Source organism: Crocuta crocuta, unplaced genomic scaffold (genome assembly GCF_008692635.1).
Source record: "Crocuta crocuta isolate KB4526 unplaced genomic scaffold, BGI_CrCroc_1.0 scaffold388, whole genome shotgun sequence".
Classification (NCBI taxonomy): Eukaryota; Metazoa; Chordata; class Mammalia; order Carnivora; family Hyaenidae; genus Crocuta; species Crocuta crocuta.
Genome location: NW_027528867.1, coordinates 1,357,043 through 1,380,276, shown reverse-complemented (window position 1 = coordinate 1,380,276; position 23,234 = coordinate 1,357,043). Strand labels below are relative to the sequence as shown.

Here is a 23,234-nt window from a genome sequence, read left to right as displayed (position 1 = left end):
GACTGATGCGGGGCCTGAACTCACAAACCACCAGATCATCACCTGAACCGAAGTTGGACGCTTAACTGACTGAGCCACCCAGGCGCCCCAAGAGTTTTTTTGATATTCAAAATTGGAAACAGACCTTAAATATAGATATAAGCTGGGTGCTCTTATAGTACAACCTAGAGATTAAATTAGGAACTGAGCTTATTAAGGGGCACGTGGGTGGCTCAGTCGGTTAAGCGTCTGACTTCGGCTCAGGTCATGATCTCAGTTTGCGGGTTTGAGCCCTGTGTTGGGCTCTGTGCTGACAGCTAGCTCACAGCCTGGAGCCTGTTTCAGATTCTATATACCCCCTCTCTCTCACCCTCTCCTGCCCACGCTGTCTGTCTCTCTCTAAGAAATAAATAAAAACATTTTAACAATTTTATAAAAAAAGGAATTGGGTTTATTAATAATTGTTATAATATTTTACTAGTTAGTATTTATTTGAATCTGTGGAACTAAGGTAAATGTCACAAATTATTTGGATAGCAAATATCATAGGACCTTGCTGAGATGATCTATTCTAAAACTTGATAGCTGTTATCAAGATTTCCAAAGATCTTAAATATTTCCCTTTTATTTAGGCAGGTTGCTATTTATTTTATTTACCCACTGACTCTGGGTTAAAAAAATTGCTTTCTTGATTTTGTTAGCAATTTCTTAATTTCTTTTTTCTTTAATTTGCAGTTGGAGTGTCTGAAGCTTATTGCCTCTCAAAAGTTCACAGACAAACGCATTGGCTATTTAGGGGCAATGCTGCTGTTAGATGAAAGACAAGATGTCCATCTTCTCATGACCAACTGTATCAAGAAGTAAGTCTTGTCTTTCCTTCTTTTCATAACTACTTTGTGCTTTTAGATTTTTCTTATAATATCAAGAGCTTCTGTTTATTGATTTTATTTACCATCTAGAATATGTTTGGGGCACCTGGATGGCTCAGTCAGTTAAGCATCTTGACTCTTGATCTCAGCTTAGGTCTTGATCTCAGGGTCATGAGTTTAAGCCCCATGTTGGGCTCCATGCTGGACGTGAAGCCTACTTAAAAAACAAAAAAGTATGTTTGCATTGCTCTTGTAGTTTATATGTAAAGGGGGTAAGCAAAGGTTTAAACCTTCTGTAGGGGATAATTTAATTAAATGAAGGCGTTGCTGTACGTCTTCAGGCATAGGAACACAGTTTGGCAGTGAGACAAGAATTTGGGCCTTCATAGAATAGAAAAAGCATTGATAAATCAGAGCTTTCTTATATTTCCAGGTTCTTGAATACCATGAGTAATGAAATGTTACATTTATTAANTCCTTGGTGTCATAGAGGCTACATTCTACCTGTTCAGCATGAGTCTTTTATACACTTATTCTGGATAGGTCTCTGAGAGTTTCTTTAATTTTTGTTCTTGCATGGTTTGTTGCTCTTATTACTTAAGCCTTCAATCACATGCTGATGATTTGGCAGTTCTGCTTAGCAGCAAGTTCATGTTAGAGTTAATGCCAAACTCAAGTATAGGTTTATAGCTTGATAAAAATCGAAGATTGTGGCACATAGATAAAGAAGAAATCTTTGGCAAACCATGAGAGACTCTTGAATGCTGAGAACAAACTGAGGGCTGATGGGGGTGGGAGAGAGGGGAAGGGCATGAAGGAGGGCACTTGTTGGGATGAGCACTGGGTGTTATATGGAAACCAACTTGACAATATAGTATTTAAGAAAAAACAATAAATAAATAAAAGCAAAAAAAAAAAATCTTTGTTTTTTCTTTTAATGAGACCTAGTCAAGCTCCAAGTGAATTTGAGAGAGAATTAATAGTTGGGAATTGATCTGGCACTCATTCTAAGCTCAAGTTAAAGGACTTTGGGTCATTTATGTTTTTTTTTTTAAACACTTGTTAATGGGTTTTGTTTTCTGGTGGTTTTTTAAATTTAACTTTGCTTTTTGTTTGTATTATAGGGCATTATAGTGTACCAGCAGTTTTATGTTTAATAATGAATGTTTCCCTTGTGGTTTGTTGGCATAGAAAAGCTCTAAGTCTTTACAGATCTTGGAATCTTTAAAAATTGGATATGATGGGGCATCTGGATGGCTCAGTTGGTTAAACATCATCCAACTCTTGATTTTGGCTCAGGTCATGATCTCATGGTTCATGAGATTGAGCCCCACATCAGACTCTGTATTGTTAGAGTAGAGCCTGTTTGGGATTCTCTCTCTCTCCTTCTTTCCCTGATACTCCCCCATTCACATTCTCTCTCTAAAAATAAATAAACATTTAAAATATTAGATATGATATTTTAAGAGTTTGCATTATGCAAACAAAGATTCTTAACCGTTGAAAAAGTAAAAGTCAACCAAAAGTTTTTGGGAACTGGGAACCTAAATGGTAAAGTTGTAGTTAATTCTTAAACATTATTTTTCCAGTAATTTTTAACTTAAATATTCAAATTGTATAGTAACAAACAACCTGGCTAATTTATACTTTACCTTCTTTTCCTTTCTTTGTTTGGGGAAGATTAAAACCATTTATTAGTTTATTTAAAATTACTAGTAATGGTGCTGTTTATAAGAGACTTGTTTTAGCCTAAAGACACCTTCAGATTGAAAGTATGGGGATGGGGAACCATCTATCATGCTAATGGTCGCCAAAAGAAAGCTGGAGTAACCATACTTATACCAGACAAACTAGATTTTAAAATAAAGACTGTTAACAAGAGATGAAGAAGGGCATTATATCATAATTAAGGGGACTATCCAGCAAGGTCTAACAATTGTAAACATTTATGCCTCCAGTGTGGGAGCAGCCCGATATATAAATCAGTTAATCATAAACATAAAGACATTCATTGATAATAATACCATAATAGTAGGGGACTTCAGCACCCCACTTCTAGCAATAGACAGATCATCTAAACAGAAAATCAACTAGGAAACAGTGGCTTTGAATGGCACATTGGACCGGATGGACCTAACAGATATATTCAGGACATTTCATTCTAAGGCAGAGGAATACACATTCTTCTTGAGTACACATGGGACATTCTCCAAAATAGATCACATACTGGGACACAAATCAGCCCTCAACAAGTACAAAAAGATCAAGATCATACCATTCATATTTTCAGATCACAACTCCATGAAACTCGAAATCAACCACAAGGAAAAATTTGGAAAGACCACGAATACTTGAAGATTAAAGAACACACTACTAAAGAATGAATGGGTTAACCAAGAAATTAAAGAGGAAATTAAAAAGTAGAAGGAAGCCAATGAAAATAATAACACGACAGCTCAAAACCTCTGGGATACAGCAAAGGCGGACATAAGAGGAAAGTATATAGCAATCCAGGCCTTCCTAAAGAAGGAAGAAAGGTCTTGATACACAGCCTAACCTTACACCTTAAAGAGCTGGAAAAAGAAGAGTAAATAAAGCGCCAAAATAGCAGAAGACAAGAAATAATAAAGATTAGAGAAGAAGCTATGATATCAAAATAAAAAAAAAACAGTAGAACAGATCATTGAAACCAGGAAAGAATTAACAAAATTGATAAACCCCTCCTAGCCAGAGTGATCAGAAAGAAAAAGGAAAGGACCCAAATAAATAAAATCAAGAACGAAAGAGGAGAAATCTTAACCAACACTGCAGAAATACAAACAGTAATAAGAGAATATGAGCCAATATATGCCAATACATTGGGCAATCTAGAAGAAATGGACAAATTTCCACAAACATATCAACTACCAAAGCTGAAACACGAAGAAATAGAAAATTTGAACAGACCCATAACCAGTAAATTGATTGAATTACTAATCAAAAATTTCCCATAAAACAAGAGCTCAGGGCCGGACGGCTTTCTAGGGTAATTCTACCAAACGTTTAAAGAAGAGTTAAACATATTCTTTTGAAGATGTTCCAAACTCATTCTCTGAGGCCAGCATTACTTTGATTCGAAAATCAGACAAGACAAAGACCCCACTGAAAAGGAGAACTAGAGATCCAGTTTCTCTGATGAACATGGATGCAAAAATTCTCAACAAGATACTAGCCAATCGGATCCAAGAATACAGTAGGAGAATTTTTTTTTTTTATCATGATCAAGTAGGATTTATACCTGTAATGCAGGACTGGCTAAATATCTGCAAATCAATCAATATGCTACATCACATTAATAAAATAAAGAATAAGAACCATATGATCCTCTCAATAGATGCAGAGAAAGCATTTGATAAAATACAGTATCCTTTCTTGATATAAACCCTCAAGAAAATAGGGATAGAAGGATCATAACTCAAGATCATAAAGGCCATGTATGAAAGATCCAACACTAATATCATCCTCAATTGGAAAAGACCGAGAGCTTTTCCCATAAGGTCAGGAACACGAACGGGATATCCACTCTCACCACTGTTATTCAACATAGTGTTGGAAGTCTTAGCCTCAGCAGTTAGACAACACAAAGAAATAAAAACATCCAAATCAGTAAGGAGTTAGTCAAGCTCTCTCTTTGCAGACAACATGATACTCTATATGGAAAACTCAAAAGATTCCACCAAAAAACCTGCTAGAACTGATCCATGAATTCAGCAAAATCGCAGGATATAAAATCAATGGACAGAAATCGGTTGCATTTTTATATACCAATAATGAAGCAGAGGAAAGAGATATCAAAGAATTGATCTCATTTATAATTGCACCAAAACCCATAAAATACCTAGGAAAAAACCTAACCTAAAAAAAAAAACTAGAAATAATCTAGATAGAAAATCTGTACACTGAAAACTTTAGAAAGGTTATGAAATAAATTGAAGAAGACACACAAGAAAAGGGGAAAATATTCCATGCTCATGGATTGGAAGAATAGATACTGTTAAGATGTTGATACTACCCAAAGCTACCTTTTTATTCATTGCAATCCCTATCAAAATAACCAGCATTTTTTACAAAGCTGGAAGAAACAATCCTGAAATTTGTTTTTTTAAAAAATTAATAGTTTTATTTTTTTATTCCCCCCCACAGGTGAATTCTATCTTTTTTTTCTTTCNGATTTCATTCTTTCTCATTGCCATGTAGTATTCCATTGTATAGATAAACCAAATCTTCTTGATCCGTTCGTCAGTTGGACATTTAGGAAACAATCCTGAAATTCGTATGCAACCAGAAAAGACCCTGAATAGCCAAAGCAATCCTGAAAAAGCCAAACAAAGCTGGAGGCATCACAATTTCGGACTTTAGGCTGTATTACAAAGCTGTAATCATCAAGGCAGTATGATACTGGCACAAAAACAGGCACAGAGATCAGTGGAACAGAATAGAGAACCCAGAAATGGACCCACAAATGTATGCCCAACTCATCTTTGACATAGCAGGAAAGAATATCCAGTAGAATAAAGACAGACATTTCAGCAAATGATGCTGCAAAACTGGACAGCGACATGCAGAAAATGAACCTGGACCACTTTCTTACACCATACACAAAAATAAACTCAAAATGGATGAAGGGCCTAAACATAAGACAGGAAGCCATCAAAATTTTAGAGGAGGAAGCAGGCAAAAACCTCTTTGACCTTGGCCTCAGCAACTTCTTACTTAGCACCTCTCCAGAGGCAAGGGAAACAAAAGCAAAAATGAACCATTGAGACCTCATCAAAATAAAAAGCTTCTGCATAGTAAAGGAAACAATCAGCACAATTAAGAGACAACCACCAAGAGAATGGAAGAAGATATTTGTAAGTATCAGATTAAGGTTTACTGTCCAAAGTCAAGAACTTAACCAAACTCAACACCCAAAAAAACAAACAATCCAGTGAAGAAATGGGTAAAATGCATGAATAGACACTTTTCCAAAGAAGATATCCAGATGGCTAACAGACACATGAAAAAATGCTCAACATCAGTTGTCATCATCAGAGAAATATAAATCAAAACCACATGTGATACCTCCTCACACCTTTCAGAATGACTGACATTAACAACACAGGCAGCAACAGATGTTGGCGAGGATATGGAGTAAGAGGAACCCTTTTGCACTGCTGCTGGGAATGCAAACTTGTGTAGCCATTCCGGAAAACAGTATAGAAGTTCCTCAAAAAATTAAAAATAAAGCCATCCTACAACCCAGCAATTTCACTACTAGGCATTTATCCAAAGGATACAGCTGTGCTCTTTCGAAGGGGCACCTGCACCCCAATGTTTATAGCAGCACTATTGACAATCGCCAAAGTATGGAAAGAGCCCAAATGTCCATCGACAGACGAATGGGTATTGAAGATGTGGTATATATACACAATGGAATATTACTTGGTGATCAAAAAGAATGAAATCTTGCTATTTGCAAAACAGTGTGGATAGAACTAGAGTGTATTATGCCAAGCGAAATTAGAGAAAGAAATATGACTTCATTCATATCTGAAATTTAAGATACAAAACAGGAACATAAGGGGAGGGATGTGAAAGTAATACATAAACAGGCAGGGGAACAAAACATAAGAGATTTTTTTTTTAATGCATTTGAGTTTTATTTATTTTTCTTAAATAGTTTATTGTCAAGTTGGTTTCCATATAACACCCAGTGCTCATCCCAATAGTACCCTCCTCCATGCCCATCACACCCCTCCCCCTCTTCTGTACTCCCATCAGCCCTCAGTTTCTTCTCAGCATTCAAGAATCTCTCATGGTTTGCCTCCCTCCCTCTCCCCAAGAGACTCTTAAATACAGAGAACAAACTGAGGGTTGCTGGAAGGGTTGTGGGTGGGGGGGAAGAGCTTAAAGGGCATGGGGCATTAAAAAGGAGGACACCGTAGAGATGAGCACTGGGTGTTATATGTAGGGGTTGAATCACTGGATTCTATTCCTGAAATCGTTATTGCACTATATGCTAATTAACTTGGATGTAAAATTTTTAAAAACACACAAAAGTTAAATAAAGAAACAAAGTTACCAGTAATGAACCCCTTACATGTTAACATAAATAACATTTTAAAATGAAAAATAGACTATTTTCCAAAACAAAAAATTCAAGTAAGAAAAATAGCATTATTTCCCATTTCTGTAAATCTTTTTAATATATGGCCTAATGGAAGACAGCTAGATGTTGTATTTGCTTCTGCATACAATATCTTGTGTTTTAACTGAAGTATTTGAAGAACATACAGCCTTTCACAGATAATGTAGTTAGAAAAAGAAATAGCCCTTCAAATAACTGGATCTTTGATACTAATACCAAAACTCCCTAAGTGGTCATTCTTTTTTTTTTTCTTCTTCTTTTCCCAATTTCTTGTTTATTTATTTATTTATTTTTTCTTACAAATAGTTTATTGTCAGGTTGGTTTCCATATAACACCCAGTGCTCATCCCCACAAGTGCCCTCCTCCATGCCCATCTCCCCCCTCCCCTCCACATCCATCAGTCCTCAGTTTGTTTCTCAGCATTCAAGAGTCTCTCATGGTTTGCCTCTCTCCCTTTCCCCCACCATTTCCCCCTTTCTTTCCCCCCATGGTCCTCAGTTAAGTTCCTCCTAATCCTCCTATATGTGCAAACATATGGTATTTGTCCTTCTCTGCCTGACTTATTTCGCTCAGCATAACACCCTCAAGGTCCATCCATGTTGCTACACATGGCCAGATTTCATTGTTTCTCATTGCCATGTAGTATTCCGTGGTATAGATAAACCACATCTTCTTGATCCATTCGTCCGTTGATGGACACTTAGGCTCTTTCCATGTTTTAGCTATTGTTGAGAGTGCTGCTGTGAACATTGGTCATTCTTAAGGATTAGTTACAAAGTAGAATTTGAAACCATATCAGTGAAGTTTGGTACTTTGTTACATTAAACCCATTGGTCTGTCTTGCACTTTGAAAGAATCTTTTTCATTTATGCGTTTGTAATACCATGCCTAAGTCATTTGGAAAAAATTGCTCACTGAGTTAAAGTATTGATAGACTGTGAAGTTCATCGTGGTAGTACTGATTTTCCAAAATTCTGCCTCTTATTTCAAAGCTTAGATTTTATCATTGGCAACAAATACTGTCAGTTGTTGCTTTTGAAGTGATAGGGTAGGTTGGCTCTTTTTCCAGAAAATGCCTGCCAGATACCAAAATCTTAATAACTATAGTTGTCAGTTATTTCTCAAACAAAAAATCATGTATATTTGAAAAGTTCATAGTTTAGCTTACAAATGCCCAAGTGCTTTTCTCTGAGATTACCACTTCAGTATGCAGTTCTTTATGCATACTTCCTATTTCATCACACGATACTTAGCAGTGTGCACTCAAGTCATGATTTAATAAAACTAATCTTTTTTTACGGCTTTGTCACAAGTAGTCTTAAGTGAAACAAACTCTCTTCCTCCCTTCCTCCCTCTGTGTGGCATTGAATACACTAGTTATTGGTGCCACTACTCTGACTTGTAATGTGCTGGTAGTTTTCCCCACCACTGCTTTTGCATCATTAGTGCATAAGTCAGTACAGTAGGCAAATAATGAGTTAGTACTGTGAAAATCTTTGGCTCTCACAGACCCCCTGAGACAGGCTTGGGGGCTTCCAGAGATCTTTTAACCACTAAAATCCTTTAGAACTGCCTGACTAACGGGTAGTAAAATGTTCTTAAAGCTGGTAGAAGTAGCATAACTCATATAATAATTCAGTTTCTTTAAAGTAAGCATTGATTATAATATATAGACGAGTTTACTAGTTCAGGCTTTTAATAATTCAGCTGTACACTTCCTTGTAAATAATTTTGTACATTAATCAGTGTCTGCTAGAAATAGGATTTTGTATATTTGTATCACCTGATAGTGGGCCTCACTGTAAATATCTAGCTTAGTTTGTTAAAGGAGGCTTAATTTAGCTAATTTTTTTAGTGATTCTTTTTTTTCTTTTTTTCTTTCGAATACATAAAATAAAAACAAAAATCAACGTGACATCAAGGTTAATACTATACCAAAAGGTTAGAGGTTTCAAAGTATTTCTCTTGTGATGTTTAAGTTGTCTTAAATGCTTTAGTAGTGGGGACTTTTTTCTAAATTTTTTAAAGGTTTTGGTTTATGTAAATTTCTTACCTTTTTTGGTAGTTAGTGATAGAGCATATTAAAAATCTTTTAGGGGTGCCTTGGTGGCTCATTTGGTTAAGCATCTGATTTGATCTCATTTCTGGTCTTGATCTCAGCATTGTGCTTTTGAGCCCCACCTTGGGCTCCAAGTTGGATGTGGACCCTACTTTAAAAAAAATGGAGGAAAAAAAATAAAAATATTTTAAAGATACAGCTTTATTTAAAACTGTTTAAAAAACAGTTTCTGTTTTTGTCAGTTTTCATTTTCATTGGTTTACTAAATTTTCTACAGTAATTTGTCTTCAGCAGATAACCTGTCAAAGTTCTGTTACTTTGGTATTTGGAGTCATGGAATTATAAGTATGTAGGAGACACTGTTAATCAGTTTACTGTATAGATAGTCTAATAAAATTAAAGCAAACATATTTTGCAACAAATAATTCTATTAATTATTTTCTTTATTGGAGTAATTGTGAATCATTCAGAGGCACCTCCTTAGATTGTGAACCTTCTTTATGGGGAGTACCGGTATAGCATGTTCATTTATACCTCTTTGTTTTGCAGCGATCTTAATCATAGCACGCAATATGTACAGGGGCTAGCACTTTGTACCCTCGGCTGCATGGGCTCCTCAGAGATGTGCAGAGATCTTGCAGGAGAGGTAGAGAAACTCCTGAAAACCTCCAATTCTTACTTAAGAAAAAAGGTAACTTTTAATGAAACCAAATGTCTGCATTCAGATGAGATGGAGAATATTAGGGAATATTATGGAGATGAGAAGGCAAATTGTTTTTGAGAGCTCTGATGATAATATAACGTACTTTTTTCTTCAGTAAATGTATTTCAAGTGATTACATATGAATATAATATATTTTTAATATATAATAATATAATATGTTTTTAAATCAAAATTTATGTTTATTCTAATTTTGGAGGTGGTTTTTTTATTACTAATTAATTCTAGTTGATAATTATGAATAGTTTAATTCTTTTCCTCTTTTTTCAGTCAAATGATTTATAAACAAACATGTTACTGGGTATCCTAGAAACCTAATTACTACCTAATTTACTGGATTGTAAACAGTATTAAACAAAGTGATAATGAACAGAACTTTAAGAATTTACTTTTATTCTAATAATTTGTGCCTTTGTCTTTGTATTAGTGCCTTTGAATCTCTGAAAGTGCAGTTCCATTGGGACCAAGAGAATTATAGAGAATGATGATCTAGAACACACTTTCTAAATTGGTGTGTCTAAATGGAATAGTAGTGGAAGACAGTGATCTCATTCTCTTACTTGCTTTTATATGTTGATATAAACATTTTGTTTTTTAAAATTGTGCTTGAACTCCATAACCTTCATAAACAAAGGATGAAAAATTTAGAACTCCCAAGAAGTGAACACTTAGTATTGCCTCTATTTTAATGGTGTGAGGCAAGATGTTGTAAGGACCAAGCTGTTTTCCAGGATCATACACTGTTAATGATGATTGCAAACCAAAGCCAGTGCTTTCTCTTAAACAAAGTGTGGGCTGCTCTTGTTCAAAAAGTACATTATTTCATTAAATAAAACATTCCTGTGGACTGGAAAAAACTTCTTACCCCAAATATAACTTGGGAAGTATTAGCTGAAATCTTTTCTAGTTAGTGTATCTAAACTTTTATGGTATTTAGCTCCAGCAGATAGTAGTTATGGTTATTTTTGGTGGGCATAATCAAAGTCAATCTTTGTATCTTTCTTTCCACTGAAAAAGCCAAGACCATCTTTTCTTCAGTAGAGACTAGCTAGTTATCTTTCAAATGATTTTCTTGATATCAGCTGAGAGTGAATTGGGGAAGGTGTAAATATTATTAAAAGTAACAGCAGTAGTATCTTTCATTCGCATCCTGTTTTTTATAAAACCTTTTGGTATCCTACTCAGAAGAATGATTATCACAGATGGAAGTCTCTGCAAAACTTTGTAAAACTCTACATAAGTTATATTTGTCTGATAAGTTCATGTTAACTATGGTCTAGTCTAGGAAGTTTTTGTCTACTTATTTACTAATGTATGAATTAAGGGACAGGTGAACTAAAAGTTCTCATTAATGAAATAGTATAAATTGGAAAGCCCTAATCAGTTAGTATATAATACATCTGATATCTGACTTCCTTCTTCTTTCTTCTTTTAGTAGGTGAACTAGTTGATAAGGTTTTTTTTTTGGTTGGTTTTTTTTGTTTGTTTGCTTGTTTCGTAAGGTTGGTTGCCCTGACTTAATTGAAATAAATCTTTTGTCCTTTTTATTTTTTTTATAGGCAGCACTATGTGCTGTTCATGTCATCAGGAAGGTTCCTGAACTTATGGAGATGTTTTTACCAGCAACAAAAAATTTATTGAATGAAAAGAACCATGGTAATGTGATTTGGATGTACTTATGAAGTATTGAGGGAAAAAAGGAAAGAGAATAGGCTTCAGCCACTGATGGTCTTCAGTTTCAGTGCAGTGGAATAGTCTTTCTTCTGTGCGTAGCCACTTTTCCAGGAAGGGCTGATCGATCTAAGAATCTCTCTTTACGCTCATAACCTGCTTTTATAATTAGAGATTAATACCTTCATAGTTAACTTGTTTTTCTTTTTTTTTTGATCAGAAAATATTAAACTTATTAATTTTTATTTATTTATTTATNGTCTTCTTTTACTATATTAAAAGTACTATGTTAAGTTACTGATATTTAATGTAATATACGAAATATCCTAGCCTTGGTTTTCATGTGTAAAACACCTTGATTTCCTGGCTATTTTATAATAGGCAAAGTTATTTTTTTATTGTGTTGTGGTAGGAATGTAAGATTTATGAAGATCCTTTAGGTTACTTGTAATAGGAACTTATAAGTACTTAGATATATTCATATTAAACTTGAGAGAAATTAAATGGAACATGGATATTCTTTCCCAGACATTTTATTCTTCTTTTGAAGCCCGTAACTCAAGTTCTGAGTAAAGAAAATTCATGTGTCCTACTAAATGCTAAGAGAAAAAAATGTTAAGGTGTATTTAATTTGACTAATTCAGTCCTGTGCCTATAAGGCTCAAAATCTACTTATTGAACAAATTAATTGTTAGGGTACTTATTTATTATTAGTGGGAATTATTGTGAGATCCTTTTTATTTGCTGTGGAACAAGCACGTTCACTTTGTCATCCATAATTACCTTCGAGTTGTGATATTATTTACCTGGAAATTTCCAGTCTTAATAAGATTTCTCCTAGAATTATCAGAACTCAGTTAACAGCTTATTAAGTATGGAGCAGATGATACCTAGCTTATATTGACCAAGCATGTCCTTATGGATATTCTCAGATGAGGAGACACGTGTTGTTTGTCATTTTTTAGCAATTATCTTGGTCACATAATTGTTTAAAATATTCTGATTCTACTGACTTGACCAGTATTAGGTCAGGCATCTGTGAAATACTTCCTTTGTATTCACCTCAGTGCTTAGCTTCTTTGGGAGATTAAAAAACAAAAGTAACAACTATCCTTTTGGAATTGACCTTCAGAACTCAAAACCCTGTTCTATGAAGCTGAATAATATATAGCCTCATTTTTCAGTTTTTGTTTGCTCTTTTATCTCAGGTGTCCTTCACACATCTGTAGTCCTCCTCACAGAAATGTGTGAACGAAGCCCAGACATGCTTGCACATTTCAGAAAGGTAGGCACCATTCCGTATGCCTAAGCTTTTCTTGATTGAAAAATGATTTTCTTAAAAAACACATGGTTTTCTCAGTTATGAATTTTCTTTTGAAAGGAAGCTATTGAACTGAATAAAGGACTTGACCAGCCCTGCTGTGTTGTTAGGGCTGGGAGCCAGATTCAGGCATATAAGAACTGGCAGTGGTACAGTGTTTTTCCTTTCATAATAGAAGTCTTCTCTCATTGTTGGCAGACATACCAGCCTCTCATGTGCTTTATCTGCTGTTTTCACATTGAAGTCAGGAAATGTAACCTGAGATCAGATTACAAACAGGAATTGTGTGTGTGTGTGTGTGTGTGTGTGTGTTACAGACAGGTAAATTTTTTTGAGGTGAAAACTGCAGAGTGAAATTTGGCATTACTTTTACATAACACAGGGTCACCTTCTATTCGTTTTAGGCTGTTGACTGGTGGTGGGAGTCTAGCTTACTTAGGTCCCTCTCTTCCTTTCTTACAACATTCCAAAGTGGAAATTTTTGTTTTCTCCACTTTCTTTTAGAAGACAGTAAAGAAGACAGTAGTAAGGACTCGGAAAGCTATACTTTGGGTAGTTACATGTGTTTTTAATTCCTTTTATAAGATGCTGATCACTCAATAAATAGGGCTTACTTTGTATTTTAGATCTCATGAAGCTCTAATAGCAGTTTTTTTTTTTTTCGGGGGGGGGCACTTTTTTTTTTCTTAGATGTTCCTGTCTTGATTAAATAATTGTAAATAGTATGAGGCCCGTATCTGTCCCTAATGCTTGCTTTGTATGTTTTGTTCCTGTTGTCTGTTTGGAATCCTGCTGTATGTTAGAATGAAAAGGTAAGAATTAACCCTCTTTTAGATGGTGCATGCTGGCGTTAGGTCCTTAGTAGCTTTTGTGCATCCATCCACAAATGTGGCTTTTAAAAAATATACTAACACTGCAGCTATGCTTAATACTATGAGTTATTTGTTCTGGCAATTTTGGCTAACTCCCTAGTCCAGTTTTTTGTCTTGTCATTTAAACTCCCTACTCCAGAATCAGCCTTGGATTTCAGTTGCAGCCTTTCCTGAATTATAAACCTCCTTCTTTGCCATTTCTTCTTCTTCATTTGAGAAACTTTGAACAGTTTCCCAGTGGCTTTGGTGATGGCAATTCCAGATCAGTTTGGGGGCCTGGCACAAAACTCTGCTTCTTTTTGAAGTAGATATTTTAGAGCCATGTGTGGGTAACCTCATACTTTAAAAAGCTCTGTATGTGTTTTTGAGCTCTCAGTTCAGACTTAGAGCCTTTATTTCCCCCTTACCTGCACTTAATCTTTTCTGGAAGTTTTGGAATATGAAAAGCATTTTGAGTCGAGTGGGATGGGCATCGACTGATTTTCATGGCTGCAGCCCTTCCCTTTGTCATCTTATTTTGTATGTCTTGTCATCATTTTTAGTAACTTGCATTTTCATCTGAAAAATAAAGCTGGGTTCCAAGAATTTGTATGTTAAACACTTAGACATTTGTGCTTTTTGCCCCAAGGCAGTTTTATGTGGTGTGCTGGTTTTTTTGTCAGTGAGCAAAACAATTTCTGAATTTAGTAGCCCAAGGAAAAAAAGACTTCTCCACGAAATCAGATTAAACAAATAATTAGGGATATGTGTAGTACAAAAAAAGGAGGCCATTGGGAAGTATGCAATGTGAGCTGCTTTTGGTGCAGAGCTTGGTAACTAGATGATCCAAACTTACTTACATTTTAAAGCAGTTCATAAATTTATATTATTTTCACCTCTAATATAAATCTGCCCACAGTTGACAGATTTAATGAGGATTCTACTTAGAATTTACAGGTCACCGTAGCTTAGGTTTGTTTTAATCTTGGAGTTGTCCAAGTTAGAATTTTGTTTAAATGACTTACGAATGACTTAATCCTGAAGTGTTATGGCTACACCTCTTAAAATTCATACAGATTATGCTCTTCTTGCATTTATAAATGGGCCTTACGTGTTGTGAGTGCATACATTGGGCATAGCTTGGCTTTTGTTTTGATCTTTTAGAGTTGAAGAGTATGGAGGGAGCAGAGCCAGAGGTAATTGATAAAAAGTAATTGAGCTTCAACAAAATTGGGGCTGTTCTGATTGCCTCCAAAAGAGATGTGATTCACTTCACTTTGGTCACTTGTATTGTTAATTTTAGGTGCTTAGAGTTGTTTATGTAGCTAAATTGAGTTTTTAGTTGGAGCCTAGAAAACTTCCTGTTGTGGCAAACATTTTGGAATAGGGTTTAACATTAAGTGCTAGGTCAACAGAATGAAATGAATGATGATATTTAAAGCATTTTAAAAAGTTCAGCTTGGCCATAGACTTGCCTCTACTATGTGTTATGATTAATGGACAATGGAAGGACAAGAAAAGAATTCTGACCATAAGGAATGTGTATTAATAAAATAAGACAAGAAAGCAGACAACAAATCAGTCTGTATAATTAAGTGCTGAAGTAAAATTTTACCAAATATTGTGTCTTAGGAGTTGAGAATAGGGAAAGGAAATCATTCATGGCCTTGGTATCTTCTTAATGTAAAAATGTAACTTTCCATGTGTCTTTTCCCCTTGGTCAATGTTGAAGGCTTTTGTATTTCTGTTGTTTGTTGGAAAAGACTATAACTAGCCCTATCTTAAGAGCAGAGAATTTTTTTTCCTCTCTTTGAGATAGTATATTTTAAAACTGTAATTTTAATAACATCACCAGTATTTTTGGTGATGACATTTTATATCCAAATGTTTGAATGGATAAAAATTGAACATGTGTATATTACCTAGGTATGTCAAGTTCTATAGAAGTAAAAATGCAGTATGCCCTGTAGGCATCTGTTTGACTTGGTTCCCATAGGCCTTCTGACATATTGTTGTTTGTAGTATCTTTCTATATATAACTCTGGAGTAAAAAAGTCATTTGTTTTTACCTTAGATAAAAATACATATTCCTTCTTGAGTTCTTGGCCTAAATACTCCTAAGTTATATTTGTCAAGTGTCAGCGGTATACCAGCATATTGTATCAATAGAATTTTCTTGGACTCAGACCCTTGTACCCTGTTTTTAAGCCAAATCACCTGTCTATTCATGAGAAATTAGTTGATGTTCACTGTTTTTTGATGCATGTTTCTTCTCTGCAGCTTGTGCCCCAGTTAGTTCGTATTCTAAAGAACCTCATCATGTCGGGATATTCACCAGAACATGATGTTTCTGGTATCAGTGACCCCTTTTTGCAGGTGAGGTTGAAAGAGAATTTTGGAGAAATTAATTTAATACCTTTGGAATAGATTGTTTCTTTCCTTTTAAGTTTGTGTTGGTAGAAATTTGGTAGTTAATTGATTAAACTAATTACATTAATAAGTGAATATATAGTTGTAATAGTCAAAATTAATGTACTGTATAGAGACTTGACTTACCAATATAGTAGAGCTCTACAGGTGATGGTATCCTTTTAACTGTGCAGTGATGAAGTGTGGCTTGTCTCATTACTTCATTAAGACATAGAAATATACATTACTTCTCTAAAGATAATGTTTAAAATTCTTCTGTTTGAATTTTGGTCATTTCTAATGGGATCTAAGACTTCATTTAAATAATTTGAATTTCATATCGAGTAAGTTCCTTTGTGTCAGGCATTATTTGTTAACACCTCTCATATTTTGCACGTTAGGTACGAATTTTGCGGTTATTAAGAATTTTAGGACGAAATGATGATGATTCAAGTGAAGCTATGAATGATATATTAGCACAGGTGAGTAGACCCAATCTGCATTACATTGAATCTTCATTTTAGTATAGCAGGGAGCAGAGTGATGATGGTTAGATGAGTAGTAATTATTTATGTTTCCTCATCAGCAGCTGTAATCAGTCACAAAAGGTCCCTGTTACCTCTGGATATTTTTCAAAAGTGTTATTTTATCACTTATGTACTGCCCTCTTGTGACTTTTCAGGTTGCCACAAATACGGAGACTAGTAAAAATGTAGGAAATGCTATTCTTTATGAAACGGTTTTGACTATCATGGACATAAAATCAGAGAGTGGACTGCGAGTAAGTCTTTTTTAAATCTTTCTCCCCGCTATGCATTTCAAGTAGAATAGTTAGACTTGAGTACTTTGGAAATGAATTGCATTTGGAAATTAACTTTAGGAAAGAGACACAGAATATATAATGCTGTGTTTTGGTATCTAAAGTATCACTCCCTCCATTGAAGTCTTTTAGTATAGATTATAATAAAGTTTGGAGGATCTTAGGTATAGGTAGATATATAGATGTTGTTGAGTGAAGTAGACATTTCAGAAAAGCTTTTACTAGAGCTGTGATTTGAATCGTATTCACTTTGAACAAGACATCATATTTGAGTTAATCTGTTTTTCTTAAATATTTGTGTTTCTTTTTAAGAAATACTTAAAGTAAAAAAAAAAACTGAAACAGTACAAAAGGTGTGCTGGGAAGAAAATGGCTGTGGGTAGCTTTCACATTCTTCTGGTGGGGAATACGGTTATCCTTTTCTAACATGTTTTTTTATTTATATTTAAAATGTGTCTGGTGCGCCTGGGTGGCTCAGTCGGTTAAGCGTCTGACTTCGGCTCAGGTCATGATCTCACGCTTCGTGGGTTTGAGCCCCGCATCGGGCTCTGTGCTGACAGCTAGCTCAAAGCCTGGAGTCTGTCTCTGGATTCTGTATCTCCTCTCTCTCTGACCCTCCCCGGTTCATGCTGTCTCTCTCTCTCAAAAATAAAACATTAAAAAAATTTTTTTAATAAAAAATAAAATGTGTCTATACATGTGTATTTCTTCTCTTACCCACTTTTTGAAACTTTTTTTTTTGTACTTTATACTTACAGAAAAGTGGCAAATATTAGTTCCAAGTTCCCATATACCCTTAACTCAGTTTCCCCAATGTTAACATCATGCATGACTATAGATAATTACTGAAACTAAGAAGTTAATACTGGTACCATACTGTTAAGTAAATTACAGAATTTATTTAAAATTTTCCAGTTTTTCTACTTCTGTCCTTTTTCTGTTTCAAGAACCAATCCTTGATCCCACGTTGCATTTAATTGTCATGTCTCCTTAGTGTCTTCCAGTCTATAGCAGTTCCTTCGTCTTTCCTTGTCCTTTCATGACTTGGACATTTTTGAAGAGTACTGATCAGTTACTTTGTAGAATGTCCCTCAAATTGGGTCTCTCTGATATTTCCTCATAATTAGATTGAGGTTCTGTTCTTTTAGCAAGACCGCCACAGAAGTGATGTGCCTTTCTCAGTATCATATCAGGAAGTATATATTATCTATTTGTCTCATTACTGGTGATATTAACCTTGATCATCTGGTTAAGGTAGTGTCTGTTGTGTCTCTCCACTGTAAAGTTGTTATTTTTTCCTTTGTAACTAAAAATACTTTGAAGGAGACACTTTGAGGCTGTGCCAATACCGTGTTCTTAGATTTTTGGCCCACCAATTTTAGTATCCATCAGAGAATCTTGTCTGCAGTAGTTATTAGGGTGGCGTTCCAAAGATATTTTCTCTTTTCCTCATTTTTTCCTCATTAAATAATTGGAATTCTTCTGTATGGAGAGTTTTCCCTCATGAATTTATTCATTCTTTCAATCACTTAATGGTAAAAGAATTGCTAGCTCATAGCCAAAACAGATTTACTAAATACAATTTAGTATTTATTTGTATATGGTTCTTTTTGTCTTTAACATTCCAGTATCCAGAGAACTAAACCAAAGTAACTTAGGTTAGTTTTCTTCCTCTCCCTACCTTTCAAACAAAATAGTAACATATATATATTGTCCTGCACCTTACTCTTTTCACTTAACATTACCTTGGAGCTAGTCCATATTCATGTAGAGAAACCATATTCATGTATAGAGACCACTCCCATTAAAAAATAATTATGGTGGAATATACATAATATAAAAGTTACCATTTTAACTGTAGTTTAGTGGCATTAAATACATTTACATTGTTTTGCAACCAGCACCACCATTTATCTTCTGAACTTCTTTGTCTTCCCAAACTGAAACTGTGTACCCATTAAACAATAACTTTCCATTATTCTCTACCTCTGATGCCAGGCAACTATAATTTTAATTACTGTCTCTGTGAATTTGACTATTGTAGATTCCTCATATAAGTGGAATTATATAGTATTGTTCTTTTGTAGCTGGAGTATTTCACTTAGCGTAAGGTCTTCAAGGTTCATCCATGTCGTAGCATGTGCCAGAACCATTCTTTTTTTCCTTTTAAGTTTATTTTATTTATTTTGGAAAAGAGAGAGAAAATCCCAGGCAGGCTCCACACTGTTAGTATGGAGCCTCATGCGGGGCTCGAACAAACCATGAGATCATGACCTGAGCCCAAATAGAGAGTTGGACGCCTAACCAACTAAGCCACCCAGGCGCCTGAATCCATCCATTCTTTTCAGTGGCTGCATGATATTCCATTGTGTGGATGCGTCATAGTGTATTTAGTAAATTTGCTATAAACAAACACTTAGGATGTCCCCTATCATTTGTGATTACAGATAGTCTTGCAGTAGATTCTTATGCATATGTACATACGTGCATTTGTACAAGTGTGTTTACCAGGTAATTCCTAGAAGAATTGTTGAAGCAGAGGTGATATTTAACATATTTAATATATATGTATATATAATAACATATTTATTATTGGCAGATTTTTTTCTCCAGTGAGGCTGTACCAGCATTATTCTTCCACTAACAATATAACTTTAAAACATAATCTTTCAGCAGTTACTGTTGAAATAGAATATGATTTTAAGAGTTTGCCTTCAGAGTTTTGTTTCATTTTGTTTCTGTTTTTGTGTGTTGCTAGCCATTTGTAGAAATACCAACTACCACCTTTGAATTGCTTATATCATCAGAAGCCGGGAGGTGATCCTTAAATGACATAAATACTCAATTTTCTCCGATTTTTAACCTATACTGTTTCTCTTTAGGTCCTAGCCATAAACATCCTGGGTCGTTTCTTACTGAACAATGACAAGAATATTAGGTAAGTCAACTGAAAAATATCTTGTACCTTGGTAAACTCAGTATTTGCAAGAGTGACTTTGTTCAAGATTGCACATGGATTGAATGACATATCTAGAACTTCACCTCAGTTTTTTCTTTTTAGTCTGATCTTAAAACTACTGTTTTGTAAAGGATATGAGGATTTGCCTCATGACTTAATTTACTTTTGTTTATACTGTTAGCATTAGAAGTCAGCAGACTTTCTGTCTGAGCAAATGGTCAGTATTTTAGGTTCTGTGGGCCTTAAGAGTCTCTGTGGCAACTCCTCAATTCTGCCTCTTGGTATGAAAGCACACAGGCTCTGTAAATGATGAGTGTGGCTGTGTTCCAGTAAAATTCATTTATAAAACCACACAACAGAGGGCTAGAGTCTTCTAGGTAGAGGCTGTGATTTGTTGACCGCTGCTCCAAATTAAGAAGAAAAATTACATTTTGTGTGGCAAACCTGGAATGCAAACTTTAGCTCTTTTTTTCAAGTAGATGAATTTATTGGTATTTTATTTTGTTACATTCCTTTGTGTAGTATATCCTGCTTGCCCATTTTCCTGTTTTAATCAGAAGAAAAGATTCTTTTTTTTATCATGTTGAGCATTTTAAAATGTTTAAGTAACTCTCTTCCTTCCAAAAGAATTTTTATTTATTTATTTTTCAAGTATTTATGTATTTTGAGAGAGAGAGAGATCGAGAGAGAGAGAGATCGTAAGCAGGGGCAGAGAGAGAGAGAGGAGACAGAATCCCAAGCAGTCTCCCTGCTGTCAGCATGGAGCTCAACGGTAGGGCTTTATCCCACAAACCATGAAATCATGGCCTGAGCTGAAATCAAGAGTTGGATGCTTACCCGACTGAGCCACCCAGGCACTCCCGAAAAGAATTTTCAAATACTTGAATCTTTTTAAAAAGAAAGTTTATTTATTTATTTAGAGTGCATGCACAAGTTGGGGAGAGGCGGAGAGAAGGAGAGACAGAATCCCAAGCAGGATCTGCACCATCAGCACAGAGCCTGATGTGGAGCTCAAACCCACAAACTGTGAGGTCATGACCTGAGCCAAGACCAAGAGTCGGATGTTTAACTGACTGTGCCACCCAGGCACCCCTCAGATGCTTGAACCTTAACTCAAAGCTTTATAGGGGCAGTTTTGGTACCAGTATCAAAAGCAAGAAAATACAAATGGTAAATTGACATAATATCCTCTTGCATTTTGGATCTAAGAAAAGGCATAACATATGCTTATTTTGTTGTACTATCTGGAAGAATTGAAAGAATGGAATTAGTCACTTTTAGAAGTTTAAATGGACCTGACCATGAATGCAAACCTAAATTCTGATTACCGCCACTTAGGATTATAGTGTCTTTTAGGCCTTTAAAATATTACCATTATATTCACTGTCTTGTCTTTTAAATATTTAAAAATATTTAGTCATTAGACATCTTCTTTGTCATTATTTTAGAGAAGAACTGGCTCGAATTTTACATTTTAATTCTGTCTCCTGCAACTTTGTTTTATCCAGATACGTAGCTTTGACATCTTTGTTGAAGACTGTGCAAACAGATCATAATGCAGTACAGAGGCACAGAAGCACAATTGTGGACTGTTTAAAAGATTTGGATGTCTCAATAAAACGGTAACAGATTGTTGATATAGTCCTCTGCCCAACCCCCACCTGAAAACTTTGTAATGGTTTTGAGAGTGAGAATGTTGACATTTGTTTATTTACTCCTTATTTTTACAGATAAACTCCTGCTGAGTAAATCCTTTTTTAAAAAGGATTGGCAGGGAGACGGTTAGGTCAGTGAAGGAGGCCAATAAGGAATACTAACATGCACACTGAAGGTGTCCTTGGTTCTTTGATAAATAAACAGGTACAGATAAGCTGGGCAAAAGTCTGCATAACAGAGGTACTGTGCTCTCTGTGCTGGAGGATGAAAATACGGAGTGATCCATCGGCTAAGTGATTTATCACAATGCTGAAACTCACATTGCTGACAGCACACATTTTCTCACAGTACTTCTGCCCTAAGATACTAGAGGCAGCTGTGTTTTTTAGAACAGTGCATCTAGGAATGACTGTTAGGCAGCAGATAGCAGTTTGCAAAGGCATCAGTTCTTTTCCTCAACAGACTGATTACTGATTCTCCTATTGGAAGAAGTAAAGGTGTTTTTAAAATCTAATTACAGTTGGCCTCAGTGAACTTTTGGTTGTATGTTCAATTCCAGAACAAATGAGATTTGAAATGATCTCTGAAACCATTCATTTAACAAATATCTGTTGATACGGAGTTCCTTTTTTATTTGCAAAGAGCAGCTGCTAAGTAGTGGGCAATCTAAAGATAGGACTTAAACTCAGCAACAATAACTCACCTAGTGCTTTGCACAGGATTTTTTTTTTTTAATTAAAAAAATTTTTTTTAAGATTTTATTTTTAAGTAATCTCTTCACCCAACATGGGGCTCAAACCCACAAACCTCAGATCAAGAGTTCCTTGTTCCAACAATTGAGCCAGTCAGGCACCCCAGGATTTTTTTGTGCATATGCTTTCCACAAAATTTATAAGCACCCTCTCAGTTGGTTGTTAGAGCAAGCCAGTGAGACAGACTAGACAATCACTTCTATCCCCAGTTAACAGATTAGTTAAAATACAGTCCCAAAGGAATCACATGATTTCCTCTAAACCTACCCTTTGGACAGGGCAGACCTGGGAATAGAAATCAGACCTTCTGACTCCTATTGTGTTATTTCTCTGTTACTCAAACTGGGCTTTGCATAAAACCCATGTCTCTTTGACAGTCTATTTAACAGTAGAAGTTAAGACTCTGAAGTCTGAATGCCTCATTTCAAATCCTGGCTATGTTTTTATTAAACTTGATCTAGTTATTTAACCTTTCTATGCCTCAGTTGTCCCATATGTAAAATGCAAATACAAGAGTATCTACTACAAAGGTTATGTAGGACTAATTGGATTATTATACATAAAGGACTTCAGCACTATATATATATAAGAATTAGCTATTATTGGATTTCTGTAAAGATTGAATATTGTTGATAGATTAGCCAAGATGAAAGTATTTTATACTTATTAAATTGGTATTTTGCAAGTCACATTATATACTGTTTGAAATTTTTTTTTTAATTTTTTTTTAATGTTTTTTATTTATTTCTAGGAGAGAGAGAGAGACAGCGTGAGCAGGGGAGGGTCAGAGAGAGAGGGAGTCACAGACTCTGAAACAGGCTCCAGGCTCTGAGCTGGCAGTCAGCACAGAGCCTGACGCGGGGCTCGAACCCACGAACCGCGAGATCATGACCTAAGCGAAAGTCGGACGCTTAACCGACTAAGCCACCCAGGCGCCCCTACTGTTTGAAATTATTGACTATATATGGAAAGATGCATGCAGTAAATCTTCTTTTAT

General features: G+C 35.3%; 1 protein-coding gene and 1 non-coding gene across 2 annotated transcripts in view; both read left to right on the top strand.

Moving 5' to 3' along the window:
• The window catches only part of AP1G1 (adaptor related protein complex 1 subunit gamma 1), an 81,202-nt gene that overhangs the window by 36,034 nt on the left and 21,934 nt on the right, over positions 1 to 23,234 (top strand). Inside the window, exons 3-11 of the mRNA XM_077756355.1 lie at positions 715 to 839; positions 9,627 to 9,768; positions 11,358 to 11,454; positions 12,678 to 12,754; positions 15,922 to 16,017; positions 16,452 to 16,532; positions 16,733 to 16,831; positions 19,753 to 19,808; positions 21,338 to 21,451. Of these exons, the coding sequence (XP_077612481.1) occupies positions 715 to 839; positions 9,627 to 9,768; positions 11,358 to 11,454; positions 12,678 to 12,754; positions 15,922 to 16,017; positions 16,452 to 16,532; positions 16,733 to 16,831; positions 19,753 to 19,808; positions 21,338 to 21,451 (887 nt within the window). The remainder of the gene's footprint in view (positions 1 to 714; positions 840 to 9,626; positions 9,769 to 11,357; positions 11,455 to 12,677; positions 12,755 to 15,921; positions 16,018 to 16,451; positions 16,533 to 16,732; positions 16,832 to 19,752; positions 19,809 to 21,337; positions 21,452 to 23,234) is intronic.
• On the top strand, positions 21,737 to 21,822 carry LOC144225191 (small nucleolar RNA SNORD71). The gene has a single exon (XR_013333232.1). It is a non-coding gene; the product is annotated as a small nucleolar RNA SNORD71 (small nucleolar RNA).